Source organism: Cenococcum geophilum, assembly GCF_001692895.1.
Source record: "Cenococcum geophilum 1.58 unplaced genomic scaffold K441scaffold_118, whole genome shotgun sequence".
NCBI lineage: Eukaryota > Fungi > Ascomycota > Dothideomycetes > Gloniales > Gloniaceae > Cenococcum > Cenococcum geophilum.
Window position 1 is genome coordinate 129836 of NW_027137676.1, and position 16220 is coordinate 146055.

General features: G+C 50.6%; 6 protein-coding genes and 1 non-coding gene across 7 annotated transcripts; 1 reads left to right on the forward strand and 6 right to left on the reverse strand.

Moving 5' to 3' along the window:
- Positions 1 to 328: 328 nt before the first annotated feature.
- K441DRAFT_672063 (glycoside hydrolase family 18 protein) lies at positions 329 to 2076 on the reverse strand. The gene is made up of 2 exons (XM_067650512.1): positions 1915 to 2076; positions 329 to 1656 (listed from the first exon to the last, which is right to left on the reverse strand). The coding sequence occupies exons 1-2, from the start codon at positions 1969 to 1971 to the stop codon at positions 760 to 762; spliced, it is 954 nt and encodes a 317-aa protein (XP_067496137.1). The 5' UTR covers positions 1972 to 2076; the 3' UTR covers positions 329 to 759.
- A 470-nt stretch (positions 2077 to 2546) lies between these two features.
- On the reverse strand, positions 2547 to 4332 carry K441DRAFT_709793 (cell division control protein 2). Its single transcript, XM_067653873.1, has 4 exons — positions 4066 to 4332; positions 3453 to 3967; positions 3233 to 3396; positions 2547 to 3164 (listed from the first exon to the last, which is right to left on the reverse strand). The coding sequence occupies exons 1-4, from the start codon at positions 4100 to 4102 to the stop codon at positions 2900 to 2902; spliced, it is 981 nt and encodes a 326-aa protein (XP_067496138.1). The 5' UTR covers positions 4103 to 4332; the 3' UTR covers positions 2547 to 2899.
- A 220-nt stretch (positions 4333 to 4552) lies between these two features.
- K441DRAFT_691598 (uncharacterized protein) lies at positions 4553 to 5946 on the forward strand (the record flags this gene model as incomplete). The annotated part of the gene is made up of 4 exons (XM_067652491.1): positions 4553 to 4847; positions 5040 to 5206; positions 5365 to 5629; positions 5681 to 5946. 4 exons carry the CDS (start codon positions 4553 to 4555, stop codon positions 5944 to 5946), a joined length of 993 nt encoding a protein of 330 aa, XP_067496139.1.
- A 279-nt stretch (positions 5947 to 6225) lies between these two features.
- K441DRAFT_598450 (PH domain-containing protein) lies at positions 6226 to 7896 on the reverse strand (the record flags this gene model as incomplete). Its single annotated transcript, XM_067645115.1, has 4 exons — positions 6226 to 7410; positions 7466 to 7558; positions 7620 to 7745; positions 7807 to 7896. 4 exons carry the CDS (start codon positions 7894 to 7896, stop codon positions 6226 to 6228), a joined length of 1494 nt encoding a protein of 497 aa, XP_067496140.1.
- A 479-nt stretch (positions 7897 to 8375) lies between these two features.
- K441DRAFT_t39 lies at positions 8376 to 8515 on the reverse strand. The gene has a single exon. It is a non-coding gene; the product is annotated as a tRNA-Asp (tRNA).
- A 453-nt stretch (positions 8516 to 8968) lies between these two features.
- On the reverse strand, positions 8969 to 10665 carry K441DRAFT_683207 (Dehydroquinate synthase-like protein; the record flags this gene model as incomplete). The annotated part of the gene is made up of 3 exons (XM_067651667.1): positions 8969 to 9921; positions 9977 to 10092; positions 10193 to 10665. 3 exons carry the CDS (start codon positions 10663 to 10665, stop codon positions 8969 to 8971), a joined length of 1542 nt encoding a protein of 513 aa, XP_067496141.1.
- Positions 10666 to 13117: 2452 nt separating this feature from the next.
- K441DRAFT_649942 (putative ABC transporter) lies at positions 13118 to 15379 on the reverse strand (the record flags this gene model as incomplete). The annotated part of the gene is made up of 8 exons (XM_067646960.1): positions 13118 to 13638; positions 13688 to 13808; positions 13865 to 13897; positions 13950 to 14477; positions 14531 to 14789; positions 14841 to 15053; positions 15105 to 15132; positions 15208 to 15379. The coding sequence occupies 8 exons, from the start codon at positions 15377 to 15379 to the stop codon at positions 13118 to 13120; spliced, it is 1875 nt and encodes a 624-aa protein (XP_067496142.1).
- Positions 15380 to 16220: the final 841 nt, after the last annotated feature.

Here is a 16220-nt window from a genome sequence, read left to right on the forward strand (position 1 = left end):
TAGGATAATGGAAATGAAACTATTACCACCGCTACTGCTGCAATTGGTCGTGCTGGTGCTGGCGCTGGTTTCGGTTTCTGACGTTGCTTCTGGAAACATGGTTCCGAGCGGGTTCTCCTGCACTCTCCCTTGACATTTGACATGTGACAGCGGCGGCAGGTGCATCAGCATGGCGGGTTGACACATGACAGCGCTAGGTACAATCACATGCGTGGCGAGATGACGCGATGCTACACGGCAGCTCGCTTCAGCCCTATAAGCGGGTACCATAGCGGGGGTATAGCGGGGGGTATAGCAGGGGGTGAAGCGGGGGGTGAAGCAAGGAGTATACTAGGGAGTACAAGTATACTAGGATTTTTTTTTAAATTTTTTTTCCAGAAAACGGTCCTTTTGGGGGAACGGGGGGATAACCCATGGGGCAGTGGTTGCGTGTCGTGCATGACTGCATCCGCACCCATCCGGAGCATCATGGTCACCAGCACCAGCACCAACACATCAGCACATCGTCACCACCTCTCCTACTGCTGTCGACCCAGACTGACCCGTAGCACCAACCATAGCCCCAGCCCCAGCCTCACCCCCGGACCCAGCCCAGCCAGCCCGACCATTTCCCTCTCGGCCATCATCGCTGCCATCATGCAATTACTCAATGCCACCGCCAGCCCGCGCCAATTTCTCCTCTCTATCACACGAAAGTTTCACCCGGCTCAGAGCCCGTTCAGCTCACGCGCATCTGGCCCCCAACCCCAAATCCCCCTCTCACCGCTCAAACAGCAGCCCAGCCGCCAGCTCCACGTGCCCATCCGTCGCATTCAGCGCCGCCACGGCCTCGTGCCGCGAAAACCCGAGCGCGACCAACGCGTCGACGTCTCGCCCGGGCCACGGCACCGCCGGCTGGGCCAGCGCCGCGACGACCGCGGCGGGGGAGGGGAGCGGGGGCGCGGGGGCGCTTGGCGCGGGCGGGGTCTCTGCGCGTAGGACGAGGCCGAGCGCCTTGGCCCAGCCCGCTGGTCCCGCCGGTGGCGTCGCGCCCACCTCCGTCTCTTCCGCCCTCGAAACCGCGCGCACGACGTCCCTGTCCCCCTCCCCCAACCCCGCATTGAAGTACTCCCACCCCATGACCCCGCCGAACCCTCCTCTCGCCGCATACCGCGCGCGCAGCACCCCGCACACCTCCCGCAGCAGCCCCAGCCCCACGTGCCCGGCCCCGTTCGCCGCATTCGTCACCACGCCCAGCACCACCCTGCGTGGATCCCACCCCGCCGCGACGATGGCGTCGTACCACCCCGTGGTCTGCGCATCCCCCCACCCGCAGTAGAACTGGGTGTTGTACCACTCCACTAGCCGCCCCGCGGGCGAGGCCTCGAGCTCCGCATACGAGAAGCCGGAGAGGTGGGGGAGGGAGCGGTGGAGCGGGTTTGGAGTGTTCGGGGCCAGGGAGGCGGGGCGTGGGGGCGCCGGGTGCGAGGGGTCTGGGAGGAGGGCGGTGGCGACGGGGGCGAGGGTTAGGAGGAAGGAGGGGCCGAAGTCGGCGCGGAGGCGGGTGAGGAGGCGGACGGGGGTGGAGAGGGGGACGGGCTCTTCGATGTCGAGGTCGAGGCCGTCGAGAGGGTGGTGTTGGAGGAGGGTGCGGAGGGGAGCGTAGTAGGCTTCGCACTGCGGGGGGGTGGCGTTAGCGGTTTGGATCGGTATAGGATTTAGGTAGGTGAGAGAGCTGGGAAGAAGGGAGCCGGGAGAAAGGGAGCTGGTAGAAAGGGAGCTGGTAGAAAGGGAGCTAGTAGAAAGGAATCTGGAGAGAGGGAAAGCATGGAAGCCGAGTCCAAGGTCCAAAGCTGCTCAACAGTACCATCACCCAGCCCTCCCAAACATAAATAAATTCCTCCCAAAACATAATAAACACCCCAAACAACTCACCTCCTCATCACTCCCCCCCAACCTCTCAAAACTCCCCTTCGCCGCTCCCCCCAGCATCCCCAACACCTTAACTCCCGCACCCCTCAACCACGCCACCTCCGCCCACAGCGTCCGAAACTTCTCCGCATCGAACGGGTCGTCGTTCAGCGTGATATTCCCAGGGCCCTCGTTCAGATGGATCGCCGCGACGATGACGTGCGTCACCCCCGTGTTCTGCGTTATCAGCGGCAGCAGCGACACCGGTGTCCCTGAGCTATCGTGGTGCGTTTGCGCGTAGAGGACGAGGCGCGGGCCGGTTGAGAGAGGGAGGAGAGTTGGTGGCATTGCTGGAGGGGGGGATGGGGAGAGGAGAGGGTGGCGGAGGGAGGGNGGCGGGAGACGCGTAGTTTGATGAAGTGTGGTGCGGTGTGGTGGAGGTTGAGGGGCGCGGTTCGGGAGCGGGTGGTTCGGGAGCGAGCGCGGTAGGGCTGACGGGAGCGGAAAGCACGGATGCACGACATTAGTGGGTGATATGCAGGGTCTACTTTCGTGCTTTCTGGGATTTAGATGGGCGGAGAAGGGGGCTGTTTTGATTAGGGATATCAAATGTAGGAATGTTTACTGATGCCTTCCGAGCTTGCGCATTTATTAAGGGGACGTTTTGCATTCATATCGTAATTCGTGTACGCCTGATAATTCAGGCATCTTAAGCTTACGGCGTCAAAGGTTACACAATCATGCCTTTCTATCCAGAAGTACCGGCGTCAGGAAACCAACCTATACATCCAAAACCAAAGAGAGAAACAAAGCTTCCATAACGCCTGTGACAGCCCTATCCGCAATTTATGCCATCATGCTTCAAAAAAAATAATAGGCAGCATTAAAAGTCTAGTAGAGACTCTCCCCTTTCAAGTACCAAGCATCCTCACCTGCGTCTATGCCCAAGAATGCCAACCATCCTTAAACTCCTGGCCCGCGACATGATACTTCGTATATATATGGTAGCTTAGTGAAAGCCATTTGTTAGCGGCTGTCGGCCAGGGTAAACATAGCTGCCCTCTGTGAAGTACGGGTGAATGACGGCTTGCTTAGCGGAAATACGGCCGGCAGGATCATAAACAAGGAGGGCATCAAGGAGATCAAGACCTTGATCATCCAAGTTCTGGACAACTGTTGCGATGTCCGTTCTGTTCCACTTAGGGAACGAGGCCTTAAAATCTGGGAATGATGTTACGCCAGGCCATTCTTGTTCTGTAGGTGTACCGAGAACGCTGTTGATTGTTAGATGCTATACATAGAAGTGTACAAACCGCGGTCTTGCAGTAATAGCAGAACTTACCGGAAAATCTTAAAGATTTCATCAATCTCCGAGTCACCTGGGAAGAGTGGCTTCCGAGTGCACATCTCTGCAAAAATGCAGCCTACAGACCACATATCCACTCCGGTGGAATACTGTCGGCCACCAAGCAAAATCTCTGGGGCGCGATACCACAGTGTGACGACCTATTACGTATTAACAAAATATGCAATGAAGAGGAAGGATATCCAAGAATGCATACCTCATGGGTGTAAGTCCTCAATGGCACACCGAACGCCCTCGCCAAACCGAAATCAGCTAATTTCAAATTGCCCTCTTTGTCAATCAACAAATTCTGCGGCTTTAGATCGCGGTGCAGCACCCGATGAGCATGGCAGTACCGCACGCCTTCAACTAACTGGCTCATAAACTTCTTAACCATATCTGCACCCAGACCCAGACTTTGTAGCGCGCTACCGGAGCCTTCGGGAAGAGGTTTACCCCGACCACCTTGGCTTACCGGAAGCGCCTCCATATACTTCTTCAGGTCCAGGTCAAGGTATTCGAATACGAGGTACAGTTTGTGGCCATCGGCATGCACAATGTTGAGGAGACGCACGATGTTTGGGTCGTTCATTTCTTTCAGGAGAGAGATTTCTCGAATGGCCGTGCTGGGAACGCCTTCGTCTTCAGCTTCGAGACGGATCTTCTTGAGCGCAACAATGCGGTGGTCTTTGGTCGTGAGATCTTTAGCTTTGTACACAACACCGTACGTCCCTATTGGAGCACTCAAATGTTAGTAAACGGTGTTGAGGCCTCGTAATGCGGGCTAGATGCCCACGGAGGGCTAGCTCTTTGCAAAATCATATTCTTACCCTCTCCAATCTTTTCCATCCTCTGGTAATTCTCCATGGCTCCTGCAGAGAATATCTCCGGTTTCAAATTCTTCTTCAATGGTAAGCAACAAGGCTTTGACCGTCAGACAAATCTCCAAGGAGGTGAAGACGGAACAAAAAGCCGTAAATGAGTTAAACGAGTAGGATTAAGAAATCCGTGAGAGGCAAATTGAGGTCATGGAATTTATAGTCGCGTTTCCTGGTTGTTAGTGGATATCCGGGGAGGGTTTGGCTCGTTGAGTGGACTGAAGGGTGGTTGTTGTGTGTCAGTAAACACTTCCCGACCTGTGAGAGCTCGCGAAACGCGCTGAATCGGGAAAATCTTGGCTTTCACGAAATTGTCACCCTTGACAACTCATCAATATCATCAATATCATGATCCTATTTATTCTATTAACGAGTCCTGAGTCTTCTACCGTGAGTCTCGAAGTCATCCTGTAAAGATACAATGAAATAGAAACCCTAGATGGCTTCGTCACAACACCTCGACCCTCACGAGAAGCCTCCAGACCATATTCGAAATGTCTATAAGAAGTACCAAAAAATGAAATTACGGGATCTGGACAAAGACCCAGATATAATAGACTTTAAAAGAGGACTGTTGGAAGAGCAGAAAAGGCATATCAAGGTTATCAAAGAATACAACCCTGAGGAGCTGACTGCGGCCTTCCGAGCATTCGAAGGAATCCAAGAACCCACTAACAGCCAAGGTGGTCTGATAGACCCTCCAATCCTTGTATATGAGCATTCTCATATGCCAGGTATGTACTACTCTCTTTATCTATTTCATATCTCTCATCTCCATGACTTTCCTTAACAATTTTAACACCCTCTGTCAACTCTTCTATTCTCCAACCGTCTTACAATGCCACCTATCAAACGCACAACCACACTACCTACCCACATGATCCTCCCTATATCCCAGCTTCCTACGCTCAACTAACCCCCTCCAGGCCTGCACATCCTCCCCGCCCTCCTCCCGCCCTCCACCCAACTCACACTCCTCTCCCGCCTCCTCCACCGCGACCTCTCCAACCCACTCCACCTCACAAACCTCCACACGCACTACACCCTAGCCTACCCCTCCAACCCCACCTCTCCATCCAGGCCCCCAAACCCCGTCTCCACCTCTTTCTTCACGCAACCCCCAAACCTCCCAACACCCCTCGCCCCCCCCCCCCCCCCCCCCCCCCCCCCCCCCCCCCCCCCCCCCCCCCCCCCCCCCCCCCCCCCCCCCTCCACACCCCGCTCCCTCCCACCCCCTTGCTAACCCGCAAGCTCCGCTGGCTCACCCTCGGCGGCCAATACGACTGGACCGCAAAGCGCTACCCCACCTCCCCGCCGCCGCCCTTCCCCCCGGACATCGCCGCGCTGTTGACCGCCGTCTTCGCCGACGCGGAGCCGCAGGCCGCGATCGTGAACCTGTACTCGCCGGGGGATACGCTGAGTCTGCATCGGGACGTGGCGGAGGGGTGCAGGAAGGGGTTGAGCAGCGTGAGTTTGGGGTGCGAGGGGGTTTTTGTTGTTGGGCCGGGGGATGCGGGTGCGCTGAGGGAGGGAAAAGAGGGGGGTGGGGAGGGGTGCCCGGGGGTAGAGGGTGAGGAGCGCGAGGAGAGAGACTGGGAAGGCGCTGGGAAGACGGTGCTGGCGCTGCGCCTGCCGTCCGGGAGCGCGGTGTATATGGGCGGCGAGGCGCGGTTCGCGTGGCATGGCGTCCCGCAGATCGTGGCGGGGACGTGTCCGGCGTATCTGGCGGACTGGCCGGCGGCGGGGGGCGGAGAGGGAGGGGACTTCGAGGCGTGGAGGGGCTGGATGGGTGGGAAGAGGGTGAATTTGAATGTGCGGCAGATGTGGGATTGAGTGGCCTCAGGTGCTCTGCTTGGTGACTGGAGTCAAGATGATAGGACGGAAATACCGGACAGGGGTAATCACGGCGACAACGACTAGGGCATAATGGGTCACGTCGATGCGGGAGAGCAGGAGAAAGATTAGACTAAGATGTTGCTCGTACGCTGCGTGTGTATATCAAAGGTATCATCAGACGAAAGGAAAAGGAGCCGCAAAATCAGCTTTCAACACCACGTTTCTGGCACTCAACACGTTCTATCCAACTATCCACCATCCTCCGTCTTGCACAAACTAGTATTCTCCCGGCTTCCTCTCAACGCCCGACACCGGCGCCGCATCCTTTACATTGACACCCGCACTAGCCGGCGTGGCACTGGTTGGATGCGCACTGGTCGGATGCGCACTCCCAGCAGCCTCCTTCTCAGCCAGCAAACCCTGCGTCTGCAACGGCGCCATCTGCTTCTCCTCGGTAACCGTAGGGCTAATCGGGCTAGTCATCTCTGACTTCCTCGTATCAGCCGGCGAGCTGGGGACGCTGGACTCGGGCATCTCATTCGTGACCTGGCCGGCCGCCTGACGGATAATCTCCCACCACTGCTGCGCTGACTGCGGGGTGTGCGCCTTGAAGGCGAGCTCATGCGACATGCTGAAGGTGTTGCCGACCTTGCCCTTGCTGACGTCCTTGCCCTTGACGTTGAATTTGTCGCCGTTGAGCGCGCCCGCGATGCAGTCGGGGAGGTACAGCGACAGCTCGGGCGACGGGTCCTTGGCGAAGTCGTCGTCGGTTTTGAATTCGTGCAGGAATTTCGACGGCGTCACGACGTAGTAGCTTGCGTCGTACTTCTTCATGATCTTGCCCTTCCGCTCCAGGGATCCGGCGATCAGGGGTTGCGTGGAGCGATGGTTCTGGTTCGGGAAGGAGACGTTGGACAGGGAGCGTGGAGGTGCGGATGGATCGATCAGAACGCCGTCGTTGCGGTGGATGAAGCCATTCCATTCGAAGTCGGGTGGGATGCGCTGAGCTGTCCCAACTATGTCGCCGTACATAACCCTCGTTTGCTCGGCCTGGCTGCTGACCACCTGCATGAATTGGCCCATACCTTGCTGCATGGTCTGGATGATATGCGCTTCAAACCGGGCAAAGCTGTTCTGAACCGATATCATGTCTTGGCGGTTGTTGTTCTCTTCCTGAATTTGCTTGTTCAGGCGGTGCATCACACCACGTTGGATTACATATGGGTCATCAGAAGCAGCCACTTTGCCACCAGTAGAGTCGAAGGTCGCTGTGTGCTGGCCTAGCAGTTCAATGTGCTTTTGAGTAACGTTCCTGGCCTTGTCCACCGCCTTGGCGCCTTTTCCAGCACCCTTCGCGAGCTCCTTAGTCTTATTCTTGATCTCGGAGTGGAGTCGCTCGAATACGGGGAGGATAGAGCCTTTGATTGCTTTTGCGGTATCGTAATGCGAATTGGAGATACCCTGGAAGAAGTGATCAGCACACATACACCAAAAGTGGACGCACGAAATTCTTTACCTGCGTGTTGGACCTGATGTTCTCGAACATGCCCGCAATACCACCAAGAGACTGATCAAAGTGATGTCCTTCCCTCAAAGGATGTGACACCGTCTATATGGTCTCAATTAGCACGCGCCAGAGATTTCCGACTGTAACGGTATCTCCTACGGACCTTGAGCACTTTCTCGTATTCTTTGCCATGCGCATGCTGCAGCTTCTCCGTTGCGGTGATGTAGTCTTCGAGATATGCAATGGCATGCTTCCAAGCTTGAAGGCGCTCTTGGAATAGCTTGGTAACCTATTCGCTGTCAGCTCGGCCTTCATATGTGATTTGTTTTCTTGGAGGCTGTAAAACCTACCTCGCTGGTATCCTCGCCAGGAATGGCATCGTCATCGCTACCTTGAGTCAAGGTCCTCGTGGGGAGGTTTGCTGAAGTAGGAGTCGCCATGACCGCGATATAGCAAAGCAGAGGGTTTTAAGTTTGACGTAGGACTGGAATATGTAGGTTGGAGGGTTGCGAGAGGCGCCCAGAAATTAGGAGGGGTGATTGCGTGGGGTTAAAATGTCACGAGTTGGTTTTGAGCAGGAAGCTGGCAGAGTATGAATGTGAAATCAATCAGCCAATTAATCAATTAGGGGTAAAGGGTGAAGAATAATAGAAGCGTATGTATCAGGCAGGGTTTATGAAGTTACTGAACCCCTCTCGTGGGGACCCTTGGACCCTTGGAAAAGATAGACATCAGATCGTCTGGGACTTCAAAAGTTCGTTGATGTCAGTGGCTTTGTCCAGCCCACACAGCCACAGTCCAGCCGCAAATCACCCTGCTAGCTGCGGCGCAACCACCCATCAAAAATTTCTACAGGCCAGCCTTCATCTCTCTCCCACGACACCACCTCCGGCATCCTCTAAAATGCCAAAAAAAGAAGCTCTCCGACGGGGAATCGAACCCCGGTCTTGATAGAGGTTAGTTTTATTGTTAATTAACGTTTAGTTAAGTGGCTTACCTCCCGCGCTTGTTGAGATGTATCTTGACAAGCGGAAATCATGACCACTAGACCATCGAAGATATTCAGAACTCGTATTTGGAGAGCCAAGCGAAGACTCAACCGCGATTCTGATGGTTAAACTAGAAGATACGTTAAAAAAAGGAGTATATAAGCTTGAGTCAGCTCCAAGTCTGTTGCCGAGGACATCCGGGAGCACCACTATCTTTGAGTAAGACACCTTATCACCATAGTCGAAACAGCTAGACAGCTTCCTAGGGGAAATGTGTCTTGTAATGTAAGTTTAGACAGCGGTTTTATGCACAAGAAGAGGTTTTCAGGAGGTAATGTCACATCAAGATGATTTGTTCTTCACATTCCTTTAAAGTATATACATTGAACCGTTCAGGCGACATTACATATTCCGCCATCCTGGATAGTTGCACATTTGCCCGTAATACGTCAGGCGTCGCGAATGTGTCTTGAGGACCCGTTTTGTTCCAGACCATTATAAGAATTTTGGTAATATCGCGTAACTAATACTCCATTGCTTCCTCAAACAATCCCGTAAGCTGCTCCCTCTCTGCATCCAAATTCGTCATCTCTAAGTTCGGTGCTAGCATCAGAACCCTAGCCTGCGGGATCGTGCCCTCCACCAGTGCATCNACATGCTCTTTACCAAATCCTAGTGCCTTCAACCCCCGAGGCTGGTCACCTAATTTCACTAGGAAGTCTGCAAGAGCTTCGCTTAACACCTCGCCCGCACTTTCCTTCTTCACCTGGCTTACATCAACGCCGAAGCACTCCGCAGCTGCGAGATGCCTCTCTGGATTCGAAGCACCTGTGAATTTGAACACAGCCGGCGCAGTAACGGCAACGCTCACGCCATGCGGGATAATCGGGCTGTCCACCTGGTATCCCGGGTGTTTGTACCCAGGGTTTTGACCTGATATTGGATAGCTCATCCCATGGCATAGATGGACGCCTGCATTACCAAAACCTATGCCGGCCAGAGTCGCTGCCAAAAGCATCTGACTCTGCGCTTCGTGGTCCTCAGGGTCCTTCACTGCGCGCGGAAGGTATTTGATAGTGCTTCGTAGAGCTTGGAGAGAGAATATGTCAGATATTGGGTTCGCGCCTTGGTACGCCGGCCGATTGATCGGATTTGTTGGTCTTGGGACCCGCTCATAGTATGGGATGGCTGTCCAAGATTCTAGAGAATGACACAGCACATCTAGGCCTGAGGAAGCGTGCACAGCCGATGGCATTGTACGTGTATTTAGGGGATCGCATATCCCTAATGTGGGCTTAAGATTACGGTGTGCAATACCAGTTTTAGCACGCTTTGAAACAAGATCAAAGATCGCTGTGCCCGTAGTTTCCGAGCCAGTACCTGCGGTCGTAGGGACGGCAATGAGAGGCTTGAGGCCTTTAGTAATTGGTTTACCTTTACCTAGGGGTGCATTTACAAAGTCGAGGAATTCGGCGTCTTGAGAGTTACGTTAGTCAGAGACATAGCTAGTAGAAATATATGAGATACGGACCAGGGAGTGTAGTATAAAGATTCATTAACTTTGCGGTGTCTATTACTGACCCTCCGCCAACGGCTAAAAGGGCATCAGGCTGGTATGGTTTCGCGGCGGCAATTGCAGTTTTAATTCTACAATCCTATCAGCATAATTTCCTTGGAACATAAATGTCACTTTCTCTTCTCCTAAAATAATATAATTACAGTGCCCTACTGTAAGAAACCCACTCACGAGCTGTCCTTCGGTTCCACCCGCACGCCGTCGAATACCTCAAACGCAATTCCCTCAGCTTCCAAGGCCTGCACTACCTGCTTCATAGCATTCAGCTTCTTCACAGTGCTATCTGTAACCACCATGACCTTCTTCGCTCCCATGTTTTTGAAATCCATTCCCACCTCTTTTGTACATCCCGGACCGAACCTTATACTTGATGCTGCCATTTCAAAGGCATATTCCTTCTGCTGAGAAGCATCAATTGGTGTAGCGAGAGACCGCCGAGCTTGATTTACTAAGGAAGGTGTTGCATGGTGGTGGTGGCCCGGGTTAGAGTGGCACGGGCAAGACGGCGGGTGTGTATACTCATGGTGGTGGTGGCCCGGGTTAGAGTGGCACGGGCAAGACGGCGGGTGTGTATACTGGACGGTGCGGAGGAGATTGATGGCGCGTGCTGCGTGAGTGGGGGAGACGCGAATTGCTGTAGGCATCTTGCGTTGCTACCGGTGCTAGAGGCCAAGTGGGATCAGCAAAGAAGTGCGATGGCTTGGAGAGGGGAGTAGCAACTTCGTCGAGAAATAAAGAGTAATTAATTAATCATAGCGGAGACAAGTGCGGAGTGGTGGTGATCACATTCGAGGGGCCGAGGTCGCTTAATTGCCATTCTAGGGATCCCGAAAATAACAGTCCCAATTGTAGGAATAAAACGTCAGCCGAAATGATCGATGCAGGGGACGAAAGCTTAAGAGTCTTGAGGGTTCTCCCATAAAAAGAAATATAGAGGCGAGTTAATGCTACAAGGAACTCAGACTAAGCGCCGTTTTCAATCCAACACCAAAAAGCACTCCGCAAGCCTCGTAAATACAATTCGCAATCTTAATCAGGCATTTGAGAGCCCCTCACCACTTCAATTGAGTTTGTGTGCACCGAATTTGTTCCGCCACACTGTTGGAAAGACAAAACCACCATCATAAAGATGATTAAGCAAAAAAATACGTTTAAAGGCTTGGAACCGAACACCAACCGGTGGGCTTATATGTAGTATAGGAGGCGACCCGTCCGGCGTGTCCGAGAGTCAGCGTCGCTGACAGCGTCGCTGCCAAGAGGCTGATAACGTACCTAGGTAAGCAGTCAGCGAGCTTATAGAGTTGTGGCAATCAGCTATAAGACTGCAGCTAACTAACAGCACGCTGCCTTAGTGGTAAGATTTAGTAATAAGCTAAAACTTTTGGTAGAAGTTAAGAAACCTATAGGAATCTCTTACTTAGCTACGATAAATAAAACATTCTCTCCAATATCTCTATTATGCACCGTAAACCCATTCTCCTATACTAAAATTTACCATTTTATTACCTATATAAAATGCAACATATATTATATTTTACGCATTAGCTAGGTAGTAGAGCTTCTTCCTCTACTTCTTTCCTATTAGATTTATAATCTAACACTTACTAAGATTACTTTTAATATATTCTCTATACCGGCGATAAGCTCTATATATAAATAAGACTTAGTTAAGTTAAAAAGATTATTACCGATAAGCGTTATAGACTATTAGCTAATATAATTAAAGCAGATTAGTATTAGAGGTAGTAGTTAATTAAAGGCCATTTATTAAGTAGTTTAATTAACTATATTAACTTTAATAGAGCTTTAACTATACATTAGTTAACGAACTTAAATCTTAATTTTGTTAGCTATAAGCTAACTAGAAAAGTAGAAAAGCTGGCTTAGTAAGGTATATTTAATAGAGCTTTATATTTTAATTAAATCTAATATAGAAATAGAGCCTCTAGAGCCCTTATTACTAACTATTCTACCTACCTTTTTAAGTCTCTACGGGTACATAGGACGAATTTAACTATATTTAAATACTATATTAGATAAATTAGGGCTAATTTTTAATTAGGTAATATTAATATTTATATATAAAGAGTTACTGCCAAAAATCTGCAATAAAATACCACAAAGTCTATACAACTTTCCTAATTGGGACAGCTAGCTGACAGCGTGACAGCCCGCGTAAGTTATCCAACAGTCAGCGGACAGCGAGCGATCCAATCAGTGATGTCACTGGTTAGGTTACTTCATTGGATCGGTTCGGTTAAACCAAAATTCAAAGCCTAACCGGTTAGACGATTTTATTGGCTTAATCTGGATCGGTTCTGAAGTTTTAGCGATAACCAGGTAACCAGGAACCAGTAAGGCCTTAGTGGTAAGGATTTGGGTAAGGGCGAACGTCACCTAAGGGAGCCAAGCCTCGTCTATTGGCTTAAAATTGCCGTGTAGCAACGCCCTAGTTAATCCGTTNNAGGCTTTNTAGATNACCAGATCCATTNGATGTAGTTAATTTAATGGAGTTAATAAAGTTACGGTGGTTATTCCTAACCGCGTTATCCCCATCGCGTCGCCTATATCACGTCGCCCATAACGCGTCGCCTTTATTATTACTACCCTTATTACTGCCCTCATCGCGTTACCCTTATTACTGCCCATATACTGCCCTCATTGTTTTATAATTNANNACTAATNGTCGTTNAACACCATGCCAAGACTCGCGATAGTAAGTACGACGTTCTAATTTGCNNATTGATCGCTAATATCACTGCTGACGTCCTGCAAGCTTTATAGGANCTCTATATACTATTTNATTACTTTATACAACTCCTCCGTACCTTCCTTAAGCACCTTTACCGCTTTATACACTATATTACTCCAAAATCTATATATTTTATCCGGTTGATCTGGTTTAACCGGTTACATAACCGGTTAGTAGCCTAAATCCGAATTTTGGATCGGTTTTGGCCTCATTTTTGTAACCTAACCTAACCGCTGACATCACTGGATCCAATTGACGCGGTCAGTCAGCTGTGAGGCTCAAGCTCGCAGCTAGGCTGACTGTTGGGCACATTGAACCCGTCAATCCAACCTCAGACGACCGGATTAGTGGCGGCGAAGATACATAACCAACCAACCGAAAAGTCTATATCCCAGGGTTATTAGCAACATATAACCGACATATTTGCCAGTATTCTGCGTGTCGAAGTTATATGTGGCCAAAACGCCTTTGCCATCAATCTTACACTGGTCTGCAAGATCTGTGACATACATGCAGTGGCACTTGCTGTCACACTCATACGTTCTATAGCCAAACTCATTGACCATCATGCCTCGGAAGACGTAGGCTTGATAATCAATGTAGTGGAAGACGTATCGCCAGAAGACGTTCAAGGTTTCGGGAGCTACCATGAAACCATTGACGCTCATCCATAAACCGTTTGCAAACGCTGTAGCTGCAAGAGCAATTACAAAGATTGGCACAAGGCTGGACAAGAACACGACTAGGGACTCAGCGGCGACGAGATCAAGGAAGAGCCACATAACCCAGATCCAGAACCCTTCAGCTGATGGTCGGAAGTTGGAGAGCCAGTAGGTTACAACGGAGAAGAGAAGCGAAATGATGACTAAACTTCTATTAGCAGCTGTAGTTCCAGAGGTGATGAAGGCTTCTACATAGATATGGGAGGCCGACCATGAAGTTAGCGACCATGAAAGCAGTTGGGCCATAAAGGCCATTCGCTCTTTCCTTAATGTAAAGTTGTCGGTCTTCCAAGAAAGCTGGGATATAAGCAACCTAGTACATCCGATCAGCATTAGTACCTTAAACCATCATACGTAGGAAATACTCACCGCCATGAAAGACATGAAGGCGCCGCCGAAGAACTATAAACTTGTTAGCAATGCCAGAAAACACTGAGAGCAAGGGAGAGCTCACAATTGCGTTAATAAAAGATTCGATATTCTCTTGACCCGTTCCAAGACGTAGCCATACTGTCCCCATCATGATCGCGAGTCCCATATACATTGCAATACGAATTCCGTAGGCGACGACGTCCCGATAACTCTTAATAAAGGAACGGTGTATCAGCGTGAGAGGAAGCATAAATTTATTGGCCGACCCATGTTCATCCTCCCATTTGGTCTCCGCAGAACCTGAAGTCTCTCCTTCTATCTCCCGGACGACTGTCAATGCATTCTCTGACTTGCTCCATAAGCCCTGAATGTTATCCAACTGCTCAGTTGCCTTTTCCTGATTCCGAGAAAAATCCGTGTTCACTAGCTCGATGACGAACTCTGCCGGGTTCATGTACAAGGGCATCTTATATCCCATTGAGTCGAAATATTCCTTGACATCAGAGACTGGACCATTGTAGGCGGTTCTGCCGCGCGACAGCAGGAGGAGCTTGTCGAAAAGCTCAAACGTCGTGGTAGAAGGTTGATGGATGCTAGCGATCACGAGAAGCTAAAAAGAATTAGTCTAAAGAAACAGCAAAGTATGATCCAACAATCGCGTACATTGTGCTTCTTAGCAATATTTCTCACAAAGGAGATGACTTCGAAGCTTGCAGCTGAATCCAAGCCACTTGTCGGCTCGTCGAGGAACAGAAGTTTTGGACTGGTGATAAGTTGGCTAGCTACGCTTATTCGCCGCTTCTGTCCGCCACTGAGACCCTTGCGGATCGGTGTGCCGATAAGTGTACCTGCTTGCCCTTGAAGACCAAATGCTGCAACAAGGGCGTCGATTCTTGCAACTCTCTCCGATTTGCCAATAGAGCTTGTGCATGATTAGCCTCCGTATCATTTCCAACAGAACTGCTCCACCGACCTGGGTAACGATAATCTTGCCGCAAAATATAGGGTTTCTTTCACGGTCAAAGATCCAATTAGGGCATCCTCTTGCTCAACATATGAGCTGATCTTGCGAAAGTCCTTCAAAGATGTTTCCTTCCCATTAAGGTAAAGAGATTTCTGTACAGAAGCACTTGGAGTCGCTTCTCGATGAGCAAGTACGTTGAGTAATGTAGTCTTGCCGGAACCGCTGAATGGTACGGGTTAGCTTGATTTCCGAGTCTTTTGCGTAGACACCCACCTTGGGCCCATTAGAGCAAGTAGCTCACCTAGGAGACAAAAGGATTTAGTTTTCGTCCCAAAATCTGGTAAATGTAGTCGAATAGTGTAAAAAGATGTCTTACCAGCTTTAATCATTCCATTAACGCTCGACAAAATATCTTTGGGTTGTTTTGTTTGACGGTCCTTCACAGTGACACTAATCCCCTCCCACCCGAAACTCTTGATAGACGTGTTAGTTAAATGGGCGTAATCTCCACCATTCTTCTCAACATCTGAGGCCACAGGCGATTCCATAGCGTTTCGTAAGTAGTTTGACGAAAGAATTGTATTCCAATAGATATTTTTGTAAAGATGTGTAATAGTGCTCACAAGTTAATTTGACAGGGATGGGGAAGCACAAAGCAAATAAATTACAATACTAGCAACATGTTTTGACAACTAGAAGACAGAAGGGAGACAGCTAGATATAAGTGCAAATGCAACCAAAGGACGCAGCTGCATCCTACGAAGGATTAATCGTTTGAACGGCGAGGTACATCCCTCGAAGGATTACGTTACATTTCATGGACAGCTAGCCAAACCATTGAGAGGGAGGTTATGCATGCCAAGGATGTAAGCATCTGGACCACGTCTCGCTACCATTGGTCCAATAAATGCGTTGTAAGGCTGAGGCTACATTCGGGTAACTTTCAGCCGCTGCCAGCTCGCCGACCTCCGAGGGCAGGGGGTCCACGTCACCGAAAACCTCAGATAATGCCCAGGCGCTGGCAGCATCATAACCAATGAAAGTACGGTGTAGGTGAGCTTCATTACCACGAAAAAGTATTCCAACGGTTTCCTTATTCCTTTCAGCCCAATGCAAGCATTCCTTCAGTCAGCCAACTCTCCATATCCCTGCATGATCTAACCACGAACCCCAAATTCGAACCGATCTTAGTACATTGCGCCTGGGCCTTGTGGTATTGTGACGAGTCAATGCGAGTAATGTAGAGCCCCAAGGCATCCACGGCCATCCGCATGGACGATAGCATCACGAAATAGGCCAGCTCTCGTCTGATTTTTAGCGAATTCTCACGGGGCAGCAACTTCAGCTTCCAATAGTACCAAAGCCACAGCGCGATTAAAACGGTAAGTG

Bases quoted from the DNA above. Each gene is read 5' to 3' on its own strand.
- K441DRAFT_709793 (XM_067653873.1), bottom strand. From the start codon at position 4,102: ATGGAGAATTACCAGAGGATGGAAAAGATTGGAGAGG. The intron at 3,968-4,065 runs GTAAGAATATGA...GTGCTCCAATAG, and splicing joins GATGGAAAAGATTGGAGAGG to GGACGTACGGTGTTGTGTAC. The intron at 3,165-3,232 runs GTAAGTTCTGCT...AACAATCAACAG, and splicing joins GAAATCTTTAAGATTTTCCG to CGTTCTCGGTACACCTACAG.
- K441DRAFT_672063 (XM_067650512.1), bottom strand. From the start codon at position 1,971: ATGCTGGGGGGAGCGGCGAAGGGGAGTTTTGAGAGGTTGGGGGGGAGT. The intron at 1,657-1,914 runs GTGAGTTGTTTG...ACCCCCCCGCAG, and splicing joins TGGGGGGGAGTGATGAGGAG to TGCGAAGCCTACTACGCTCC.